The sequence below is a fragment of the Ictidomys tridecemlineatus genome, chromosome 4 (genome assembly GCF_052094955.1).
Source record: "Ictidomys tridecemlineatus isolate mIctTri1 chromosome 4, mIctTri1.hap1, whole genome shotgun sequence".
Lineage (NCBI taxonomy): Eukaryota > Metazoa > Chordata > Mammalia > Rodentia > Sciuridae > Ictidomys > Ictidomys tridecemlineatus.
Window position 1 is genome coordinate 8,308,240 of NC_135480.1, and position 21,177 is coordinate 8,329,416.

General features: G+C 60.4%; 1 protein-coding gene across 4 annotated transcripts; it reads right to left on the reverse strand.

Moving 5' to 3' along the window:
* Positions 1 to 226: 226 nt before the first annotated feature.
* Plcb3 (phospholipase C beta 3) lies at positions 227 to 16,765 on the reverse strand. Of its 4 annotated transcripts, XR_013437436.1 has the most exons (33): positions 16,507 to 16,765; positions 13,919 to 13,996; positions 13,582 to 13,650; positions 13,359 to 13,499; positions 13,082 to 13,161; positions 12,948 to 13,001; positions 12,782 to 12,857; positions 12,581 to 12,681; positions 11,846 to 12,012; positions 11,609 to 11,755; positions 10,330 to 10,570; positions 10,046 to 10,130; positions 9,781 to 9,967; positions 8,902 to 9,107; positions 7,838 to 7,934; positions 7,674 to 7,758; positions 7,274 to 7,398; positions 6,843 to 6,997; positions 6,592 to 6,753; positions 5,889 to 5,988; positions 5,699 to 5,803; positions 5,480 to 5,571; positions 4,290 to 4,443; positions 4,169 to 4,204; positions 3,907 to 4,075; positions 3,403 to 3,553; positions 3,237 to 3,313; positions 3,041 to 3,130; positions 2,897 to 2,954; positions 2,328 to 2,414; positions 1,993 to 2,254; positions 967 to 1,145; positions 227 to 780 (listed from the first exon to the last, which is right to left on the reverse strand). XR_013437436.1 is itself a non-coding variant. In XM_078045753.1 (32 exons), the coding sequence occupies exons 1-31, from the start codon at positions 16,603 to 16,605 to the stop codon at positions 2,051 to 2,053; spliced, it is 3,678 nt and encodes a 1,225-aa protein (XP_077901879.1). In that variant the 5' UTR covers positions 16,606 to 16,765; the 3' UTR covers positions 227 to 1,145; positions 2,035 to 2,050. The 4 variants fall into 4 exon arrangements, 2 of the variants coding, with proteins under 2 accessions (XP_077901879.1, XP_021587479.2); XR_013437435.1 differs by having other exon boundaries at positions 227 to 1,145; XM_078045753.1 differs by having other exon boundaries at positions 227 to 1,145; positions 2,035 to 2,254.
* Between the last annotated feature and the right edge of the window lie 4,412 nt (positions 16,766 to 21,177).

A 21,177-nucleotide genomic window follows, 5' to 3' on the forward strand; every position in this document is an offset into this window, starting at 1 on the left:
GCTCGGCTGCCACTGGAATTCCGAATTCCGCGCTCTGTAAACCATGCCATGGCTCCCCAGAGAGGGGTCATTTGTTCCTATTTGGGTCAGTACTTTCGAGCAGCTACTGTGGGCCGGCCTAAGGCCAGCGCTGCTTGGGGACCTGGCAGAGTGCTCAGGGCAGGGGCGGCGCAATCACTAGGGAACCAAGAAGCTTCGCATGGAGACCTGGCGCAGGGCTAAGGGCTCTGTTCCAAAAGATTTATTGGCGCCCCTGTAGTCCAGGCCAGTGCTTTGTGCTGGGTACACAGATGAACTTCTCCACAGCCTGGCTCCCAGAGGCTTCCAGAACCAGAGAGGGGTCAGCCTCCTCTGGCAGGACAGTCAGGGAGGTCTGCCAGGAGGGGGTGGGCTGAAGTTGGAACTGTCATTGCAGAGAAGAGGATGAGGGGACCCAGGAAAGATGGGGTAGCAGTAGAGGCCAGGCTTCTGAGGGGCTCAGTAGCACACAGGGTAGTTTTGGGGACTCAGGACCCACATGGAGTGTTTGGGTAAGTAAAGGCTTGCCAGCCGGGTGGGCGGGGGAAAAGGGAGCAGGCTGACTGTTATGGGGCCAGGATGGGCATACAGGAGAACTGGCAGACTGGGGGGACAGGACAAGCTCTGACAGCAGGAGGAGGGTCACTTAGGCAATGGTATCCACCTTGAGGAAGGGCCCAGGGCACAGGTCCCAGCCCTGGGGAGGCCCTACTTCAGCTGCCTGGTTTCTCTGGCCTCCCCACCCCATCTGTTTGCAGGAGGCTGCAGCAAAAACAAAGCAAAGAAAACACTCAATTGGCAGGAGATAAGCCCAGATAAGAGGCTGCCTTCCTCTGGAGGAGGGAGCAGCCAGCTCGGGAAGCGCCAGGAAGCTGGGAGAGGCCTTGAAGAGGTGCCAGCCTGGCCTTGCTTTGGAGCCCGCCCGGCCAGGCCCTCACGCCCTCACACCCTCGCTGTGGGGTCTCTGCTGCTCCTTGGTGGTCAGAGGCATGGAGCAGGTCTTCTAGGCTAGCCGAAGACAGTCTGCCACAGAGGGTCTGGGCCCTCCCTGCCTCCAGGTCAGGACATCTCCATTTAGTTGTGGCCTGGCACCACCTGGCTTCCGCTCAGGGCCTCAGTTTCTTCATCTGTAAAACAGGCAGAACATCTTCCTCACAGGGATGAGGGGGTCACATGTTGTCCCAGTCCCTACAATGTCTGGGACTGTCAGTTTCCCATCTCCAGGGGTCAGAGACAGGCCCCTGACTGGCTTACTTATGAAAGCCCAGTTCCACCAGGCTATCCACCACCACCCCCTGAACTGCCTGCATGGGACCCCAGAGCCACTCAGTAGAAGGTGGTGGGAGCTTGGATCATATCAGGCAACAGGAAGGGGGCAGGGAAGGCTTCCTGAAGGAGCCTGTGCCTCTGAGAAGGGAGGACAGGGAGAGCCGGGACACAAGCCCAGGGGTCACAGGGCACAGAGGCAGGAAGGTCTGGGGGAAACCAGAGCCTCCTGTGGCATTGAGGAAGGTCACTGCAAAGCAGCCAAGTTCAAGCCCACCAGCTTTTGACGGGGGCCTGACCTTGACCCCACGGACGACTCTAGAAGAGGAAAGCTGGGACCCAAGGGAAGTGCAGGGCTGGACCCCGGCCTGGAGTCACCACGCCGCACACGGGCTCCCCGAAATCCACTTTTATTCATGTAAAAAAATCCCCAAAGCATAGAGATTGTGACCCCTGCTTCCCAGAGCTCCATGTGGCCCCTGGGAAGTGAGGGAAGGACGCCCATCTGGGTGTGGGTGTCATGGGGGCAAGGCCCAGCCCAGCCCAGCCCCTTCCCTAGGACTGAGGTTAGGAAGGAGGGGCTGGGGGTTAATGGGGCCCCAGGAAGATGAAAGGAGTTAGTGTGGGGCACCTGCCCCAGGTTTAAAAAAATATAATTTCTAAAGATAAAAAGTTAAAAAAAAAAAAAAAAAGCATTAGTGTCTTCACCTCCTGCCCTCTGCCCAGCGCCCACCCTGGCCCTGTGGCCACCTCTTGCACGGCCAGGTCAGAGCTGCGTGTTCTCCTCCTGGCTCTCCGAGTCAACACCAGACAGGTGCCCACTGCTCCCGGGTGCATGGCCATTGCTGGCACAGGCCACCAGGGGCCCGTCCCTTAGCCCCTCTGGTGTCTCTCCCAGCAGGCTCCGTCGGATCTCCTGAGGCAGCCTCGCCCGCTGCTCCTGACACTCCTGGGTCAGCTGGGCCAGCAACTACAGGAAGACAGGTGTCACAGGGTGGCCAGGCCACCAAGCATCTGCCCACCAGCTTCCTTTAGGGCCTTACCTTGGGCTCCTCTTCTGCCAGTTGCTGCAGCACCTGCTGCTGCCCAGCCACTAGGCGGTCATGTCGCTGCTTCTGGGCCTCCTCCAGCTGTGAGGGTGGGCAAGGGCTCAGCTGAGGGACCTTGAGGGAGGTCAGGGTCCTGGGGCTCAGGCTGGGCATGACCTACAGGGGGCTCCAAAGCCACTGGGCACTGGTGCAGACAGTTGTCCCTGGATATGAAGCAGGCACCAGGGGGCTGTTGGGACCCTGGAGGAAGGTCCTATCAGCTTTTGGAGGGCAGCGTGCCATCAGGCCAGACACCAAGGAGATGGGCTTCTTTTTTTCTTTTGGTACCGGGGATTGAACCTAGGGACACTTCACTGAGCCACATCCCCAGTCCTTTTTATTTTTTCATCTCACTCAGTTGCTTGGAACCTCTCTAAGTTGCTGAGACTGGCTTTGAACTCCTGATCCTCCTGCCTCAGTCTCCTGAGGCGCGGGGATAACACGCACTCCAGCGCCACGGCGCCCGGCTAGGAGAGGGATTTCTGATGAATGAAGGATTAGGGGGAGGTTAGGGTGGCACTCACCCGACGGATGGAGTTGACAGACTCGGTGATGTGCCGACGGTTAATCTCCGTCAGTTCCCTGTGAGGAGGGAGGTGGGATGGGCTCAGGGCCTGGGCACTGTGCTGCCTGCCCGGGCACCCGACTCCTGGCCCCAGCACTCTTACACTTCTTTCTTATGTTTCTCTCTTGTCTTGGCCTCAGAGATGCTGTTGTGGCGCTTCCTGTCCAGGATCTTCTGCAGCTCCTTCTTCTCCCTGGAGAAGCCGGTAGTGGAAGGGGAAGGTTGGTGGCAGGGTCCTGGTCTGGTCCTCATCTGGGCCAGAAGTCCCTGCCACACCCACACGAGGGTCTCCGCCTTACCTCTCGTTCACCTCCTTCAGCCTTTTGAACTGAGTTGTGTGCACATCCAGGAGGATCTCCCTGAGCCGCTGCTGAGCCTGGAGACACAGCAGCCAATGAGTGCCACAGGCCAACACCAGGTTAACCCAAGAGGCAGGCTCTCCCTGGCCACCACATGCCCCCTCACCTGTCTCAGGTGCTCTAGCCTCCGCTCAGCCTCTATGTCCGCCTGGGCCTCCCTCAGCTCCAGCAAGCTTTGCACCTGTCTGTTCTGGAACTCTCGATACCTCTTAGCCTCCTCCTCCTCCTTCATGTCCTCCACGTCGGCGGCCGCACCCCTGTAGGGAGAACCTTCTGGGTGATGCTGAGTCCACCACACGGGAGAGCAGTGGGGACAGCGCATGTGGCAGCAGCAACGGCAGACACCACCCAGGAGGAGTGGTGTGTGGCAAATACTCCTCAGAGGGACATCAACAGAGACGTCACCCCCAGGAGAAGGAATCTGGGCCTGGTGTGGGAAGCTTCGGGTCCCGTCATACGCCAAACACTCCTGTGGGGTCGGGGCCCCTCGCTCCGCACGCCCACCCATCATGGAAACCATGTGCACACAAGGCCCGGCTCTCCTGCCAGGGGGCACGGCTCGGGTGGCAGAGTCTGTGGGAGACTCATGGGATCAGGTGGGTGCTGGCACCTGCTTTCAGCCCGGGCCTGGGCCAGAGCATCGAGCAGGCGGCGGGTGAGGGCCACGGCCTTGCGCTGATGCTTCTTGTGCAGCTCCCGCAGGTCCCGCTCCTGCCGGCTCCGGAGCTTCACCAGAGCCTTGTGGCTTCGGAGCTCCTCCAGCGGAGTGGGGGCCACCTCTGGGAACCAGAGTGCAAGTGGGCAGGGTGGTGGAGGGGCTGGGCTGGGCAGTGCCCTCCAGGTGGCCCTGCACCCAAGGCGCTCCTCCCTACCTGAGAGGATGCTGGCAATGAGATCGTCCCGCTGCCCTGGAGAGGAGAGGCCTCCGTGAGAGGCTGCAGGGAGGGGGCGGGGCCTCCCCTCAGCTCACCCCTGGCCCGCGTTGCCCCTTACCTGGGCTGCTGAGGGAGGTGCTGGTGGGGGAGGTGGCAGGGCCTGGGGTCCAGCGAGGGGGAGTCTCCAGTGGGCTGGGTGTGGGGTTTGAGGATGGCTGGGCCCCTGGCTGCTGAGACTGGGTCTCCTGGCATGTCTCTGGGCCAGCCTGAGCCTGGGGGTGGAGGAAGAGGACACTGTTTCCAGAAAGGCTGTTCTCTCCAAGCCCTTCCATGCTCAGTCTCCAGGCCCCCGACCCTGCCAGCTCCCAGCCCTTCTGGCTGCTCAACTTCTGGTCTGTTTGCCGATGAGAATAAAGTGGACCAAGCAAACCCCTCCAAGCCCGTCACCCTAGGGCGTAAGACTGGGAGGTGCCCAGCCCCTTGCCTGTGCTCAGGAACTCCCAGATGGTTCTGGAAAGGCCTGGCCCAGCTCCAAGAATCCTTGCTCTCTGGATCCCTCCACCCTGGCCCAGTCCCTCGCCCTCACTGCTCAGCTCCTGATTAAATCAACGAAGGAAATGACCGCAGAGCGGGCACCAGTCTCTCCTGCTAACAGCTCTGCCAAGGCCTAATTGCAGTCATCTCTTCCCACCGCCGAAGGTCCCTGGGGAATGGCTCTGGGCGTGCGGCTAAACCTCTGCACCCGACCCCTCCTCAGAGAAGCCACCACCTCCTCCATGCTCACAGGCCCCATGTTCTTAAGGGCTCTGTGGCCTCAAAACTTCCCTGGTGAATTAGCCAGGAACTCTTTTTTTTTTTTTTGCACAGATGTGATTTACCATTAAGCTACGTCCCCAGACTTTTTTATTTTTTGGGACTGGGTCTCATTAGATTGCTGAGGCTGGCCTCAAACTTGTGATCCTCCTGCCTTAGCCTCCTGGGTCACTGAGAACAGGAGAATTTCTAGTCCAGTCTGATTCAAAGGCCTCTTGGATGTTTCTATCTCCTAAGATCCCACCACTGGGCATGGGGTACTACTTTGTGGCCGAGCGCTTGCCCTGGGTTCCATCCCCAGCACCAGAATAAAACACAGTGGAGAGCTGGGGGTTGCAGGGACCGCTCCAGCAGGGCCATGCCCAGAGGTCAGCCATAGCCAGCCCACCTGCACCCACAACCACACCCACAGCAACTGTGTGCATTGGTCCCAGGGTCAAGGGGAGCCTGAGCCCTGCCCACCTCCCAGCCTGCTCCCACCGCCAGCAGGCTCACCTCGCTCTCCCCAATGAGAGCGGCCAGCTGCTTGGCCCGCTGGTCCATCAGGCTGACATGCTTAATGGGGTTGATCAGAGCCTCTGCATAGTCTGGGGAGGCAGAAGGCGAGGCTCTCAGATGGTCACACCCACCCACCAGCTCTGGTCACAGCAGGGTGGGAACCTACCCTCAGGGCTGTTGTCCCCACTCCACGCTGCCCCTCTGCCCCCAGCTCACCCTGGTGGTCATCAGGGATGTAGTCAGAGGCCTCCGTGTAGATGAGCAGGGCTGGCAGGCACAGTGGCTGGTTGGCCTCGTTCCGCAGGCAGACGTAGTGGTACCCTGGGGGACAGAAGGGCGAGTCAGCGGGGTCTGGGCAGGTCCCCCACATACTGCACCCGTCCTGCCCAAACCCGCCACGGCTCACCTGAGCGGATGGCAGAGACAGGCAGAATCCGGTGCCCCACGAATCTGCCACCCTCCTCAAAGGCAGCAATGCGAAGCGATGCCAGCGTGGGCAGCACCACCTGAGGGACAGACTTGGCTGAGCCATGGGGCAGAGCACGAGCCACGGGGCCACCACACCAGTCACTAAGGCCTGACGCCCAGAGCAGGTCCCGATACAAGCTGACCAACCTGACCGCACATCTCCATGGCCTGGCCCCATGGATGACTGGGCCCTCAGGGCCCTGAACCCAGAGTACAGGCAGACAGACCCCCTCAGGCCACCGCAGGACAGGCCAGGTCATCAACCGCCCAGAACTACAGTGAGCTCCAGTCCAGCATGGCGTCTGCCTGTCTCTGCCTTCCCCAGATCCTGTGAGAACGTGGAGATCGGGGACTGAGCGGGGTGGGTCCTGAGCAAGAGCTTCCCGCCTTGGGCAGGCTGTGGGACCTCCTGCTGGTCCTTGCTCTCTGTCTCACCTTTCTGTCACCAAGAGGTAGGCAGAAGACCCAAGCCCGATTCTGGACATGCAGGGCCTGGGAGGTATCAGGACCCCTCCCCCATGTTCCAACCCTCACTGGCCACCTGTGAGCCTGGTCCTGCTCCAGAGACGGAAATAACCCTAACCCTCCCCTTCCTACCCTAACCCGCCCCCCCAGAGCCAGGGTGGGTCAGGCGTGCTCACCTTGGGGAAGTCAAAGGGCTCCTCATCCCACACGGGGTTGAACGAGTTCCCCTGAGATGTCCTTGTGCGGTACTTGCGCCGTGTGTCAACGGGGAGACCGAACATATCCACCTCCACGTAGATGCCCACCTTCCTGTCAGAGAGGAACTGCCCCGAGATCACCTGGGGTGGGTGGGCCAAGAGGGTGGGTGAGGCGGTGGCTGAGCATCCTGCCCCTCAACACCCACGGCCCAAGCCCTCTGCTGCCCCACCTTGACCCGCAAGGCATTGGCCACAATGCCATCCACGATGACCTCAGTGAAGGGGTCAAAGGACTTGTCCGGCCGCCGCATGAACTCAGGCTTGAGCAGGTACCCGCTGCGCCCATTGTACTCAAATACACCTGCATTGAGCTGCATTGGCACATCTAGGTGACATGGACAGCGGTCAGTCAGCAGGCTGAATGAGGTCAGGAGTCAGGCAGGACAATGGTCATTGGGAGTAAGTGAAGTCCAAGGCCCAGGGCCAGGGCCAGGGCCAGGGGTGGGATCAAACGGTATCACAGGGTCCAAATTCAGACAGAAAGGGATCTAGGGTCAGACAAGGTCTGGGCTGGGGTTAGACAGGGTAAGCAGTCCTTTCAGGCAAGATGTGCCTGGCCCTGGGGCACCATGGTATAGGGTCAAGGCAGAGCAGGGCTCACCCAGGGTCTGGAAGTTGAGAGCGACGAGCTGGCAGCCCACATTCCAGAAGAGCTGGGGCATGTAGTTGGAGGAGTCCACGCGGGTGCCCTTGGGGTAGATGCGGCTGAGCTGCTGCTTGTTGTATCTGAGGTTGGCGGTCAGGGACGCAGCGGGTACTGGTGCCCAACCCCTGTCAGCCTCCCCCTCCTGCCCTGAGCCTGCACTCCTGCAAGTCCCCCACCCAACCCTGGTGGAGGTGGGCTCATGCTACCCTTCTGGCCTCCACTGCTCAGCCTAGCCAGGCCCCCAGATGGTCCAGACCCGCCCAGCCCAGGTGCTGCTGGGCCAGGACCCTGTGTGGGGCTTAGGCAGAGTAGCTGCGAGCATCACCCCAGCCCACCACGAGGCCCTGGAGGATACTCCACGAACTCCATGGGGCTCTTGGTCAGCTGCTCCATGGCCTTGGTCTCCACAAAGGAGGACATCTCAAAGCACTTGTTCCTTTCTGGGGGCCGGCAGAGGGAGGGTGTCAGCCTGGCAGGGCCTGGTGGGAACAGCTCCTACCCACCACCAGCCCCACTCACTTCGAGCAGCCTCAAAGGACTTGAACTTGACAGGCTCGATGTAGTTGACCAGCGTCGACATCTCCTCGGTGGCATTGACCTCACTGCTGGCCGTGCCCTGCAAACCCAAGCCCAGTTCAACAGTGCAAGTCCCTGCTTGCCTCCCAAGGAGGAGGCGCTGACCCTGCCCCCACTGCTGCCTCGCAAGCAGCTTTCCCAAGGGCCATAATGCCCCCACCCCAGCCACGTCTTCTGACAGTCCAGGGCCTCTTCCAGGCCTGGGCACCATGCCTGGGATCCCGCTCCTCCACAACAGTCCCCCATTCCTCCTCTTCTCCTGACCCCCGGAAGCTGGAACCCCAGTTGAGCATGTGAACCACCAATCTCCATTCCTAGGCACTTTCCAACACTACCTCGCAAACAGACAGCTCTGCCCGCACCACCCCCACTCTGGGCCCGTCTCCAATATGATCTCCCCAACAGCCAGACTGACTCTCACCTCCACTGCTCATGCTCCTCATGACACTTTCTCACCCTGCACTGGCCCCTCCTGAACTAAAGCCCAGCCCAGGGCTTTGCATGTACTGTTCCCACATCCTGAGGTCTGCCCACCCCAACCTCCCGCCTCCGGTCAGACTCCCCTTCCCCACAATCCCACACCGACCGCATCTCACCCCTTCCTGGGGGAAACTGGGAATGGGGACATGCTGCTCATTTTTGAGGGACATTTAGAATGGAACTCAGGGGCATTCTAACAGAGTTTTACTCCCAGTTCTTTTTATTTTCTATTTTGAGACAGGGCCTTGCTAAATTGCCCAGACTGGCCTCAAATTTGTGATCCTCCTGCCTCAGCCTCTGAAGCTGCTGGGATCGCAGGCATGCACCACCATGCCTGGCTTATGAGAATAACCATGCATGCACTGTTATTGTGCCTGAATGAAGAGCACACGCGTGCACACACACTCACTAGGGTGTTCACACAGGAGTACTCTGCACCCACCAACACGCTGGCCCATGGTGGGCACTTGGCAAATCTGAGAAGGGAATATGTATAACCTCCGCTCCCGTCCGCCTGTGGGCCTGACCTCATCTGTGGTGGGCTTTTTGGGGTCTGTAGATTCCTCCTCTTCTTCATCTTCCTCCTCATCCTCACGGTCAGCAGACCCCAGGACATCAGGGCCCCGGTTCGGGACCTCCTCACCCAGAGACTTCTGGGGCTCCAGGCTGGGCTTCTCCAGCCCCGCCTCCTCCCCGTTACTCAGGCCTGGGCAGCTGTCCGAGCTGGGGGACCCTGCAGAAGGCAAGGCCACAAGGGTCCAGAGGTCAAAGGGCAGAACCACACACTGATGCTCAGGAAACTCGAGGGCTGTGACCAGTGTGTGGCACTCTTAGGACAGTGTGACCCGGGGAAAGGGCAGGGGCAGGCTTCCATGGTATTAGAGCCAGAGGGGTCAGAGGTCAAGGTGAAGTCTGGAGTGTACAGAGCAGGAGGTGGACAGGATGGGTGGGGGGTGGGAAGCCAGAGTCTGGGCACAACAGCCTCACAGCAGGGGAAAAGGTGACAAGGTGAGTGGCGGGTCAGGGTCAGGCAGAGTCAGACCCAGGGTGGGGCTCAGATGAAGAGGGACCCCAGTGACAACAGGCTAAAGGTTAACTGAATTTACACCCAACTGGGTGGGCAGAGTCGGGTGGTCATAGGACAGGGGCCTGAGGGCCAGAGGTCAGAACTAAGAGCCCTAGCCTGCTCTGTGGGGGCCAAGGCTGAGGGGTCAGGAGTTGGCCACAGCCAGATGTGCCGGGGTCAGGATGAGGGTCCCAAGCCAGCGGACCTCGGTGCAGGCTGGTCACCAGGTTGGACTGGGCCAGGCTCAGCGGCATGCGAGGAAGGGCTCGGGGTCTAGGGTACCATGAGGGTTCAGAAGGAGGAGGTTAGGGTCAGGCAGGGTAAAGGCTGAGCCGCGTACCGAGCTGGGGGGACGAGGGCTCTGTGGTGGCAGAGCTCTCGCTCAGGGCGGAGTTGCTCTGCTCTAGGGGCCGCTTGCGGGTGGCGCTGTCAGGGACGCTGGTGCTGGGCCGGTGCCTCTTCTTGTTCTTCACCAGGATGCGGCCCATCAGGTCCTGGGGGCTGGGCAGGGGCACGCCCGGCGCCAGCTGGAGGGGATGGATAGGTCAGGGTCTGCTGAGGCACTCTCCCCGCCCCGCACCCCGCCTCAGCTCCAGCCGCCATACCGGGTACTTGTCCAGAGGGTCAATGAGCAGCGCGTCCCCAAAGATGGAGCGGCAGTACTCGGCCATCTTGGCCTGCTGCTTGGCCCTGTTGGCAAGGTCAGAGGTCAGAGGTGCCTTGGGGAGCTTCAGTAAGGCAGGACAGAGGCCAACAGAGAACGTACAAGTCCTCAGGTCAGAGGTCACCAGAGCACAGTGGTAGGGCCGTCTCTGGGTCCACCAGGGGTCCCCATCAGAGGTCTCCATGTTAGAGACTCCCGGGGGTCCTGGGTCAGGGGCCCACTCACGAGTCCACGTGGTTCTCGAAGGACAGGATGACGGGGTAGGGGGAGGTCTTGAAGGCGGTTTCGGCGATGGCCTCTAGCACATCCCGCAGCGGCACCTCGGTGGTCATGGTGAAACCGTGGGTGATGAAGGGCTCCTCCTCGGGAGGCCGCCCCTTCCACACGTCCAGCTCCACACAGCGGCAGCCCCACAGCAGCGCCTGGCGGTACATCTCCACCGACGAGGTTCCGGCCAGCTGTCCCGCTGGGGGTGAGGCCGTGTCACTCAGCTGCCCGCCAGTCTGGCTGCTCACCACCCCACTCCACACTGAGCCAGCTGTGCCAGGGACACAGAGGCTCCCGGAGCAGCATGGTGCAGCCCTGGGACACTCTGCAGAGCCCCTGCTCATTTCTCAAGTCACTGTGGAGCCAGCAGCACCTCCTGCACCCCTGCCCCTGGCGCCCACCCAAGTGGGCAGAGCAGGCACCCACCAGGGCTTGTGGCCAGGTTGGTCCCCATTCAAGGGCTCACTGAGATGAGTCCCTCTGAGATGGACCCTCACCCCCCACACACCCCACCAGCCTGAACCACAGCGGCCACTCCCAAACCACCTAGCTCCCCAGAGCCTCGTCCCCGCAGCCCCACCTCCTGCCTAGGGGACCACAGGCCCTCCCTGCCTCTAGCCCGGTCTCCGCAGAGCACCTGGCTCAGCCTTCTGACAGCACACCGCTCACACCCCCTCCCCCGCAGGCCTCCCAAACCCTCCCAGCCCCTCACCCCGCGCCTGCCCGGCCCACACCCTCCCCTCCCTGGCCTCCTTCTGGCTTCTTCTTTCTCTGGCAGTGCTGGGGACAGAAGCCAGGGCCCCCTCGCATGCCAGGCAAGCGCCCTGACACCAACTCCACCAGCCCCCTCCTCTTCTTAACCACCTAGTGGTCTCTGCCCCAGGCCTCCGCAGAGGCTGTTCCTCACAGCTGGGCGGCCTCAGCCCCTCCCCGGGAAGCTTCCTGTCCTCAAGTGGGGCAGAGGGCTGTCTGCTCTCTTCCTTCCACCCGGCTGATGGCTGATGGCGGATGGCTGATGAGCGGGCAAATGAGTTGAAAGAACTGCACTTCAAGGAGGGAGGAGGTACAGGGCAGAGGGCAGAGGGCGGAGGGCCAGGAGCCCCCCTCCCTGCGCCCTGCTCCTGGCTCCCTGCTCCTGGCTCCCTGCTCTCTGCTCCCTGCTTGGGCTCCCACTCCCCACTGCTTGCAGCTGGCTGCCTGCTCCCTGCTCCCGCTGCTCACCTGTGAGGTATCTCACCTGTGAGGTACGTGTTGTGAGAGGAGTTGATGAAGTAGGAGCTCAGTGGTTGGGTCATGTCCGCGCTTAGGTCCAGGGCTTCCAGTGGCAGGATGCCATTCTCCTCCCCTCCCAGGTAGCGGCTGAAGCCTTCCATGGACATCTGGTCTGGGGGTGGGGGCGGGGGCAGGTCAGCAGGGCCCTCACCCTCCACCACCACCGTCCCCTGCCTCTCGCCACTCACCAGAGGCCACTCACCGCGCTCCAGGAACTGCTGGTTAGGCTCATACTTCTCGATGAGCAGCCGGGCCTGGGAAGGACGCAGGGGAGGGTACAGTACTTCGTTGAGTCTCGGGTCCCTCTGCTTCTGGTTGATGAAGTCCATGAGCTGCTCCAGCGTCAGGTATGGCTTGCCCTTGGCACCTCTGGAGAGGGTGGGCAGAAGCCGGATTGGGCTGGAGTCGCAACAACACCCCCACACCAGGCCCTCACCCTGGGAGAGGGAGTTGGAAGGCCTGCGCCTGGCTCAAGTACCCACAGACTGGGTCACTGGGCAAGTGGCCGACCCCTTTGGACCCCATCCACGCTCAGTGCCATCCAGGCAGAGGACGAGCGAGCACTGGCATTTTTAAGGGCACTGAGAGCTGCTCTGTATCCAGCTCACTACCCTGTACTTCCAGAGCCTGGAGCTAATCTCAGCCCACTTGCTGTGTGGGCTGACAGGTCCCACAACACACCTGGGCCATTTGGTTCTCATCTGCAGAGTGGATGAGATGAAACCAGCCCTGGCAAAGGGTTGTCACTCAGCCACCCGTAACAGCTATGGACACTGAGATTCTGAGCACTGTGAGGCGCACGCAGGTTGTCCCCCTCACCCTGGACTCTGAGGCCTAGTCCACCAGCACCACCCTCTCCTCACTGGGCTAGAGGTACGCTAGGCAGAGGCCAGACATGGGAGCTCAGGGGTGGGGAGAAGGGTCCAGCCCCGCTCACATCTCCAGCAGGATCTTGTCAATGTCTGGTCGCAGACACAACTTATTCAGAAATCGCTCGAAGATTTCCAAGGAAAACTCATCGGGCCGGATGGACTCACTCTGGGGGCAAGCAGTGGGAGGTGAGAGCTCAGGGGCAGCTAGCTCCAAAACAGTGGGGACCCAAGCAACACCCCGCCCGCTCCTGCCCCTCTCCACATACCCGGTTGAAATTGAGGCCACAGGACTCCAGTGCCGTCTCCACCCGCTTCTTGTCCGCAGAGAACATCTTCAGGATGCTGATGCAGACGGGAGGGTTCAGGGTCAGTGGGGGGCAAAGGTCACCAAGGTCAGGACAGGAGAGATGCTGAGGGGTAAGGGGTGCTCACTTCTTAACAGGGATCCGCCCATCCTGGTTCACCTGCAGCTTCAGCTTCGTGTATCTGGGGAGGTAGGGGCAGGGGTCACACCCTATGAAAGGCCATCGGAATCCCCGATGTCCCCCAGGGCAGCCGGGACTCACGCTTTCCGCAGGAAGGTGTTCCGGGAGGCGTTTTGAGCCAGGATATTCATAGCCAGCTTGAACAGCTCCTCCGACCAGACCTGGGGGGTTGGCATACAGTGGGAGTGGGAGGAGGTGAGCAGCAGGGACAGAGAGGCGGGCCCAGCCACAGTCCACGCCCAGAGCGGGATCTGATGCACAGATCAGAAAACAGTGCAGAAGGCAGCAGCGACCCTAAGTGACAAGCAACTCAGCGAATGAGCAGGGTCTTCCGGGGGCTTCCTGGGCGCCAGCCCACCTTGACTGTGTCATCCTGTACAGCCATGAAGTTCAAGAATGTGGTGTTTACTGGGTCTGGGCCGGCCACCACCGTCATCAGCTTCTCCTCCAGTCGAGCATCAGGACCCCCAAAGCCCAACACTTCCCGGATCTTGGGGTCCTGAGTAATGAGAGCTGAGGGTGAGAAGGGCAATCCCATTCCCCTAGGCCTCCTTCCCTCGGTCCTGGGCCCTGGTACTCACCTTGGGTAGGCGGGCATAACGGCCTGTCCGCGTGTCCCTGATGGAACTGATATCCAGTGTGTCCACCTCCTGGGGAAACCAGATGCCAGGGTGGGTCTGAGAAGCTGCAGGACAAGAGAGCAGGGGCCCCCAAGCTCCCCACCCAGGCTGGAGAGTGGCCACCAGCAGCAGCCCCAGTCTCAGCCCCGACCCCTAGCACTTCCTGTGTGGATGGCTGTTTGGGAGGGGTCAGCCAGCAGCTGGTCCCAGCCCCCAGGGCGGCAGATCTGCAGGTTGTGCAGGGCTGGGGTCTCCAGAGACCTAGGCCTGAATGAGCCGGAACGGCATCTGCCCTCACCATGTTGGGTCCTGTCCAGTATAAGAAGAAGCCATTGGGGTCCACCCGCAGGGTCACCAGGTTACGACTGGAGGCTTCCTAGGCACAGCACAGAACAGGGGTCAGGGAGTAAGGTCTGAGGGAGCTGTCCACCCGGCTTTCTGCCAGTGAGCTAAGAGGAAACCTTGAAGCCCTCAGGTCCTCCGTGGCTGCTACAGCCCCTAAAACAAAGCCAAGGCCCTCAGTGTGACCGTCAGTGTTTTGGCTCCTGTGCCCCTCCCAGCCTCGCTTCCCTTCCCTAGGACCCAGTCACATGGGCCCCTAGCTGCCCTTTCCTCCTCACCCGGCTCCTGCCTCGTCGTTCCTTCTTTCTCTACCCATGGGATCCCACCCACTTGCTGGGAGGCCTCTCCGACCCCGCCCTGGGACTGGCTTCCCCAGGAGCCACAGCTCCAGGACAGGGGGCCTTGCCCCCCAGTTGAATCTACTATGAAATGTTGATGGGAGGAGAGCTGGGGACTCAGCAGTCTGACCCTGTGGCTCCCCTGCATCCCTTGGGGACCCGTGATGCCTGGCCTGCCACCCCTCACTGTGTCTCAAAGTCCAGCATGTGCCACCCTGAACCTTACAGGAAATCCTCACAGCCTTCAGATTTGTCCCCTTCTTACAAAAACACGAGTCCCCCCTGCAGGACTAGCCAGGGGACATGGAAGAGCGAGTGCATCAGTCCCATTTTCTGAGGAGGACCCAGTCCCTGGCACACTACCAGCGCCACCTCATGTGACTCAGGACCAGCAGCCAGGGGGTGTCATCAAGGGCTTAGAATCAGCCAGGGTGGAGGGGCCAGGTGGCCACAGGAAAAACTCCTCTGCAGCTAGAGGATTCCCACCCCATCCGAACTGCAGTCTGATGGACAATCCCCTCGGAGAAGACAAGGTGGCCCACATTCTGGCTGCTCCACTGGATGCACACAATGACTCCAAGCCCACTCAGCCCCTGACCACCCTGTGAGGACACACTGTTGTCATCCCCATTTTACACATGAGGAAACTGAGGCACAGGGAGGCTAAGGCTTTGCTCAAGGTCACAAAGAGGAGCCAGGATTTGCCGGCAGTGAAGTTCCAGGGCCCACTGACCTGGGAAGCTGGGTTCCAGGTCCCCTGCTCCCAGCTCCTAACCATAGCCATAACCCACAGTGGGGCCTGGCTAGTCCTCTACTGTCCAGACCTCTGTTTCCCCTTCTGTATAATGGGAATTGCGCCAGCCCCACCCATGGCAGGCTTTGATGAAAAAGGACAGCAACTGATCTGGGGACACAGGGACAGAGGCCCCAAATCTTTGGGATGCATGGTCCTTTCATCCCAGTGTGGTGACACCCAGGTCAACCTCTCTTGGGAATTCCCAACACTGCCCTGGGGCTGCGACTCCCAGTAGTGTGAAGAGAGGGGAGCACTGCTCCAAGGGCCTCTCTGGGACCCTCCCCAGGGTCTGGCGTGTAGACATGTCCCAGGTCCCCTACTCTCCAGCTCCAAGCCCTGTCAGCAACCCCACCGCACCCCCAGGGCCCTCTCCCTGTTCCCACTTCCTTATTTGGGTTTATCACACTGGAAGGAAAAGAAGAAACTTTTCCCTTCAGGCTGGCCTAGGGGGAGGGGGGTCTCCCCCGCCAAGGGGGAGACCAGGCACCCCCACACCAGCACACCTGCCGCTCAGGCCACGCCCCCAATCCTCCCCTCGCCCCAGCTCCCACGCCTTCCCGCCCCACCCAGCCGGAAAGGAGCCCAGCGTCTTCCAGGCCTGTGGCCTCACTGGGAAGAACAGCGAGGAAGCTCTCTTGGCCGCCCGTGGAGGCCTTGGGGAAGGAGGGGCCCAGGGGGCAGAGGAGGGGGCACTATGAAAACTGTAGGTGGGGCGCAGAACCCCGATGGGGAGCCGCAGGTGGGGGCCTGGACATCTGGAAAGCACCAGGGGCAGGAATACTGAAAGGGGGGACGGAATTTATTGGGGTTCAAAGTCCCAAGACTAAGGAGTGGGGAGTAAAGTTCCCAGGGTGAAGGAACTTAGGGGGCAAATTCTCCACTAGGGGGTGACTTGATGCTCCCACCTGACCAGGGAGCTGGGCTGGGATCCAGAAGCAGGGCGAAGGGGTGCTAGCAGAGAGGGTGAAGAAGTGATGAATGAAGAGGCTTACTCAGGCCACCGCACCGGGAAGCGGGAAGTCCCAGGGGTACGCACCCAGGATAGGATGCCCTGAGCCGGCCGGGAGTCCAGGGCCGCGCAGGGGTCTGGGGACCAGGCCAGCATAGGGGAACCAGAATTGGTCTGGCAGGGAGGGGTGGGAAGGGCGAATGAAAGCGGGGCGGGATTTATTGGGGTTCAAAGTCTCCGCGCCAAGGAGCGGAGACAATTTACCAGACCCAAGGGACAGGGTTGGGGGGACAAAGTCTTCAATATCAGGACGCCTGGGGACTCAAGTTTCCGGAGTCCGGACAGGCTGGGAGAGAAGGCGAAGTGGTCAGGCGAAGCTGGACTGAGGGTCCCCGGCATCTGCCTGAGCCTGAGTGAAGGAGTCCCCGGGTCTGGGCTGAGCAGGGGACCGCTGCACTTACCTCGTCCCATTTGATGAACTTACTCCCGCGCCGCAGGGTCTCCACCACGGTGGGCGGCTCCAGCTGTAGCGCGTGGACGCCGGGCCTGGCGCCCGCCATGGCCGAACCAGGGAAGGCTCGGAGACCCACGGAGCACCGACGGGGACCGACGGCGCAGCTGCTCCCTCCGCGCGCTCCCGCGCGGCCCGCTCCAGCCCCGCGGCGTCAGCGACCGCCTGCCCGCCAGTCTGTCCCGGACGGACCAGAGACTCGGCGCCCGGGCCCCGCCCCCGGCCCGCCCCGCCCCGGCGCGTCGCCCCCTCCCACCCGGTGCGTCGGGCCCGCCCGCCCCGCGTCGGCTCCCCCTGGCGGCGGGGGCGGCGACTGCAGCCAGAGGTGGATGGGGCTTACTGCACCAGTGCTGGGCTTTGTGGCTCAGTAAGACTCATTTTTCCGGGTGCCAGGCGGGGACTGGAGGACGATTGGGTCCTCGGAGCTGTTGGGAGTTCAGCTAGCTGGACTGGGTGTAGAAGGCGTCTACCAGGGTCAGCCTGCCTGGGGTTCCCAGAGGAGGGGGCAGGCGGCTGCACTTAGCTGAGTGCAGGAAAAGCCACTACACACACACACACACACACACACACACACACAGACACGTGCCCGTACGTCGCCTTATCCCCTTCGGCTGCAGGCGGTCCCTCTCCCTGGGAGCACTTAGCTAGCTAATGGGCCTCCCGCCGGCAGGCGCCCCTCCCCCGCCCCTAGCCCTGGGAGACCAGGCGCCTGACACCTCCTTCAAGGACCTAAGCATCCTGGCCTTCCAGAGCGAGCCCTAGAACAGTCCCTTCCTGTGCTGCCGACCCTATGATTGCAGTCTGCCTCTGTGGGCCTCTTTGCTGAAAACTGAAGGTTTGCCTAGAGGGCCAGAGCCTCCTGGGTGTCCCCAAGAAGGAGGTTGCAGAGGGGCTCTGCAGTGCCTGGCCCGCAGCAGGTGCCCTGAAATCTGTGTTCCAGTGATGGGAGGAGGGGTTATCGCGCATGGGCACTGGGATGGGTGGGGCCTGCAGCGCCTCCCGCAGGGCTTGGTTGGGGGGGCTCCTGCCTCAGGGCCCCTGTGGGAGCCCCCCCAATATAGAGGCGGCGGCAGCAGCAGCAGCAGGTTTAAAGTAGAACTCATCCAGAGGGGCCAGCCAAGTCACCTAGAAACCCAGAAAGCAATTGAGCTGGTTCTCCTGGGGGAGGGGTCAGTCAGGGAGGAGCTGCCCTGCAGGCCCCTTTGCCCCAGGCTCTCAGATCCTCCGGGGGAGCCTTAACCAGCACTGGCCTTCTTCCAAATCCCCATCTTATTGGCGTCAACCTAGTGAATCTCCTTGTCTTTGGCTTTGGTTCTGTGGGGTGTGATTATTATCACCACTTGAGGCCCATAGAGGGAAAGGGACTTGCCCAAGGTCACACAGTTCCGTAGGAGGATATCAGCCCTCTGATTTCCTGTCCCCACTCCCTGCCCTTGAGGAGACAAAGGGAGACAACCAGTGATCTTACTCTTCTCTCATCAGAGCTGCAAAGCATACTACTCCCAGACCCAGTGCCCACCAGACCTCACTTGGAGAACAAAGCCAAGCAGGGTGGAGGCTGGCCTCTGTTCCACAGGCCTGAGTTCACATCCAGTGCTTTCTAGCAGCAGAACCCAGTTTCACTGTTCAGAAGCTAAGGGTTGTTTGAAGCTGAAGTAAGCAAAGGTAGGAGATGCCTCACCCCCTAAGGTACTTTGGCAGGAGAAGAGGGAAGGCTGTAGGGATCTAGGGACCAGTGCAAGGAAAGGGCATGGGTCAGTTCCAGGACAGGGCTAGCAGGGATGGAGTCAGGGACCCAGCTGAGGCATAGGCCTTAGGCAGGGATACTTCATAGAAGCAGCACACAACAGCTCCTTGGAAAACAGAATGGGAGCCTGCTTGCAGGGCCTGGGCCTCTTCTCCACCCACCCCTGTCCCCTGAGACCAAGGCAACCCCCCCATTAGAAGGCTCCTTCCTCCTCTGACACTTTCTTCCAGCACTGGTAATGGTAATGAGGTTTCTCGGCAAGCAGTAATGGTGGAAAGAAGGCAGTCCTTCCGGCCTCTACCCTCGATTAAGGGAGCGGGCTTGGCCCTCAGGACCCTCCCCAGGGCCTCTGCTTCGGAAAGAGACCGTGGGCCGCCTTAGCTGCACTCTGGTGGGAGGGGGCCAGAACCTTGGGAGGGGTGGGGCTGCGGTCTGAGGCTAGAAGGCACAGGAGCAGGAGCACACCCCAGCCCCAGGAGGACTCTGTCGGAGGAGCAATGGCTAGATCGGCACAGGAACACTGAGCTCTGGGCTCCAGCACAAGAAGGTGAGGGTGGTCAGCCTCCAGGAGGAGGCTCGGAACAGGTAAGTGACTTGCCCCTGGCCAGGATCTGAACCTAGTCCTCCACGTCCAAACCCAGGCAGTGCAGGGCAGCCTGGCTTCCAGAAGGCGCAGGTCAGCATGCCCATTCTGTTCTCTGGGTGGGTAGCCATGGGAAGGGACAGACAGACAGGAAAGTCAACCCGAGGAATCTGGGTGTGTTCTCAGGGTGGTACAGATGGTGACCAGAAGGAAAGGCAGAGAGGGAATGCTGGAGAGAACCCTTAAAGGGGGATCCAACATTTGAACTTGACTGGAAACCTTTACACCAACCCTGAGGGGAAGAGGGACAAGACCAGTACTCATAATCAGCAACTTGGGGACACTGAGATCTGTAGGCACTACTCCCACAATAGCTGTTGGGTACTAAAATCCATTCAAGTATGTCCCCTCTCTAATCCAGGAGCACCATAAATTCTGAATCAATACTGGGGTTCAGAAAGCTGGCCTGCCCTGATGGGGTGAGGTGGGGCATGGTGGGGAATTTGGACTTGGGTAAAATGACCCTCAAGCAGGCCTGCAGCCAGAGGCCAGGCTCTAGATGGGTGGGTCCTGCCTAATCTGCAAGAGCAAGGGTCAGCCTTGCTCCTGCAGGCTGGCTGAAGGAGGCTAAGGCCAGGGGATGAGCTGGGGAGCGAGGTTCCCTCACTCTACCCTTCCCTTGGACTAAGCCCCACCCCACTTTCCTCAACAAGAGACCCCACCTGTGTCTTCTCTTTGTCTCTTTTCCCAATTACAGAGTAAAGGATGAACTTGAAGTCCTGGGTTCAAGATTGGCTCAGCACCTGCTGTGTGGCCTTGAGCCAATCCCACCCCTCTCTAAACCCTACCAGTGTAGAGGGCTCTATCCTGCATGGGAAGAAAAAGTGTCTGTGAGGGGCTGGGACTTACTACATCTGGGATCCTGAGACCCTGTTTGGAACTGGTAAGCCGGCTGACTGGGGACTGTAGGAGTGGGAGGCACACAGCTCAAAATCTCAGCTCCCCCTCTATCTAGCCGTGTGACTTCATTAGCCTCTAGTATCAAAATTGACCTTGCCTGGGCTGGGGTTGTGGCTCAGCTGTAGAGCCCTCACCTAGCACCTGCGAGGCCCTGGGTTCGAGCCTCAGCATCACATTAAAAATAAATAAATAAAATAAGGACGATATTTTAAAAAATTGAACTTGCTACGCTCCTATTTAATATTCACTACCTTCTGAGGAAGTCACACATTCTTTTTAATTTTTTTTTAGATGTTGATGGACCTTTATTTTATTCATTCATTTATACACCGTGCTGAGAATCAAACCCAGTGCCTCACACATACTAGGCAAGCACTGCACCACTGAGCCACAACTCCAGCCCAGGTCACTCATTCTTTTAACTCAGTCATTTGTTCACCCAACAGTGTGGAGCTGCCTGCTAAGCGTCTGATAATTCTAGGCACTGGGGTTCTGCTGGAACCAGGTAACTTTCTAATACAGTGGGTTTGCAGAGAAGCAGACTCTATCCGGAGCATCAGCAACAAGGCCAGCACAGCTCTCCACCCGTATTCTAGAAGTGGGAGACAATGAACGAACGAATGAATGAGTCAGTTTGAAGATACAGAGAATCAAACATTGAGGGAACAGGATGCTCAGCCTGCTTAAGAGAGGTGTGAGGGACAGAGGTGCTACCCTCACGGTAGAACCACTGGGTGAGGGTCCCAATAAACGCTCCTTAGGGGTCAGCTGTTACTATTACCTTTATTATTTTGAGTCCTGGCTCCCCCATGTGCCAGTTGTAGGTTCTGGAGTTTCCTCCTTTGTAAGCGCTCAGGTTGCGGGGCAGGGAGGGCGGCGGCTGGCCCTAGGAGGGCGCCCCAAACAAGTTTGCGCCTCCCGGCCGGGCTGCGCCCCAGGGGCGGGACGGCCTCTAGGGGCCGACGGCGAACTACATTTCCCACAAGCCCCGTCCGCCGCCATCTCGGCCGGTGGGCGGTGGCTGCCTTGGGTCGGGCCCTTCTAGCCAGAGGGCCGGCTCTGTCCACCCCAACCAGAGCCGCCTCCACTGGGGGCGTGGGACCCCCGCCAAGTAGGACGTCTGGGCACCTGGGCAGCTCCTGCCCGCCTTTTCCACTTCTCCATTCCTGGGAACCCGGTCCACGTGTCGGTCCGCTCAGAGGAGCCCGCTGGTCCCTTGCAGGCCAAGGGGTTGAAGGACCCAGACCCCTGGGTCTCCCATGACTCCTCACGGACCCACGCCCTACTCCCAGGACCCTCTCCCCTCCATGCCTCTGTGCGCCCGCCCCCGC

Excerpts from the sequence above, each read along its gene's own strand:
- Plcb3 (XM_078045753.1), bottom strand. The coding sequence starts at position 16,605 with ATGGCGGGCGCCAGGCCCGGCGTCCACGCGCTACAGCTGGAGCCGCCC. Across the intron at positions 13,997-16,506 it reads AGTTCATCAAATGGGACGAG|GAAGCCTCCAGTCGTAACCT; the intron begins GTAAGTGCAGCG and ends TGCTGTGCCTAG. Across the intron at positions 10,571-11,608 it reads TCACAACACGTACCTCACAG|CGGGACAGCTGGCCGGAACC; the intron begins GTGAGATACCTC and ends CCTCACCCCCAG.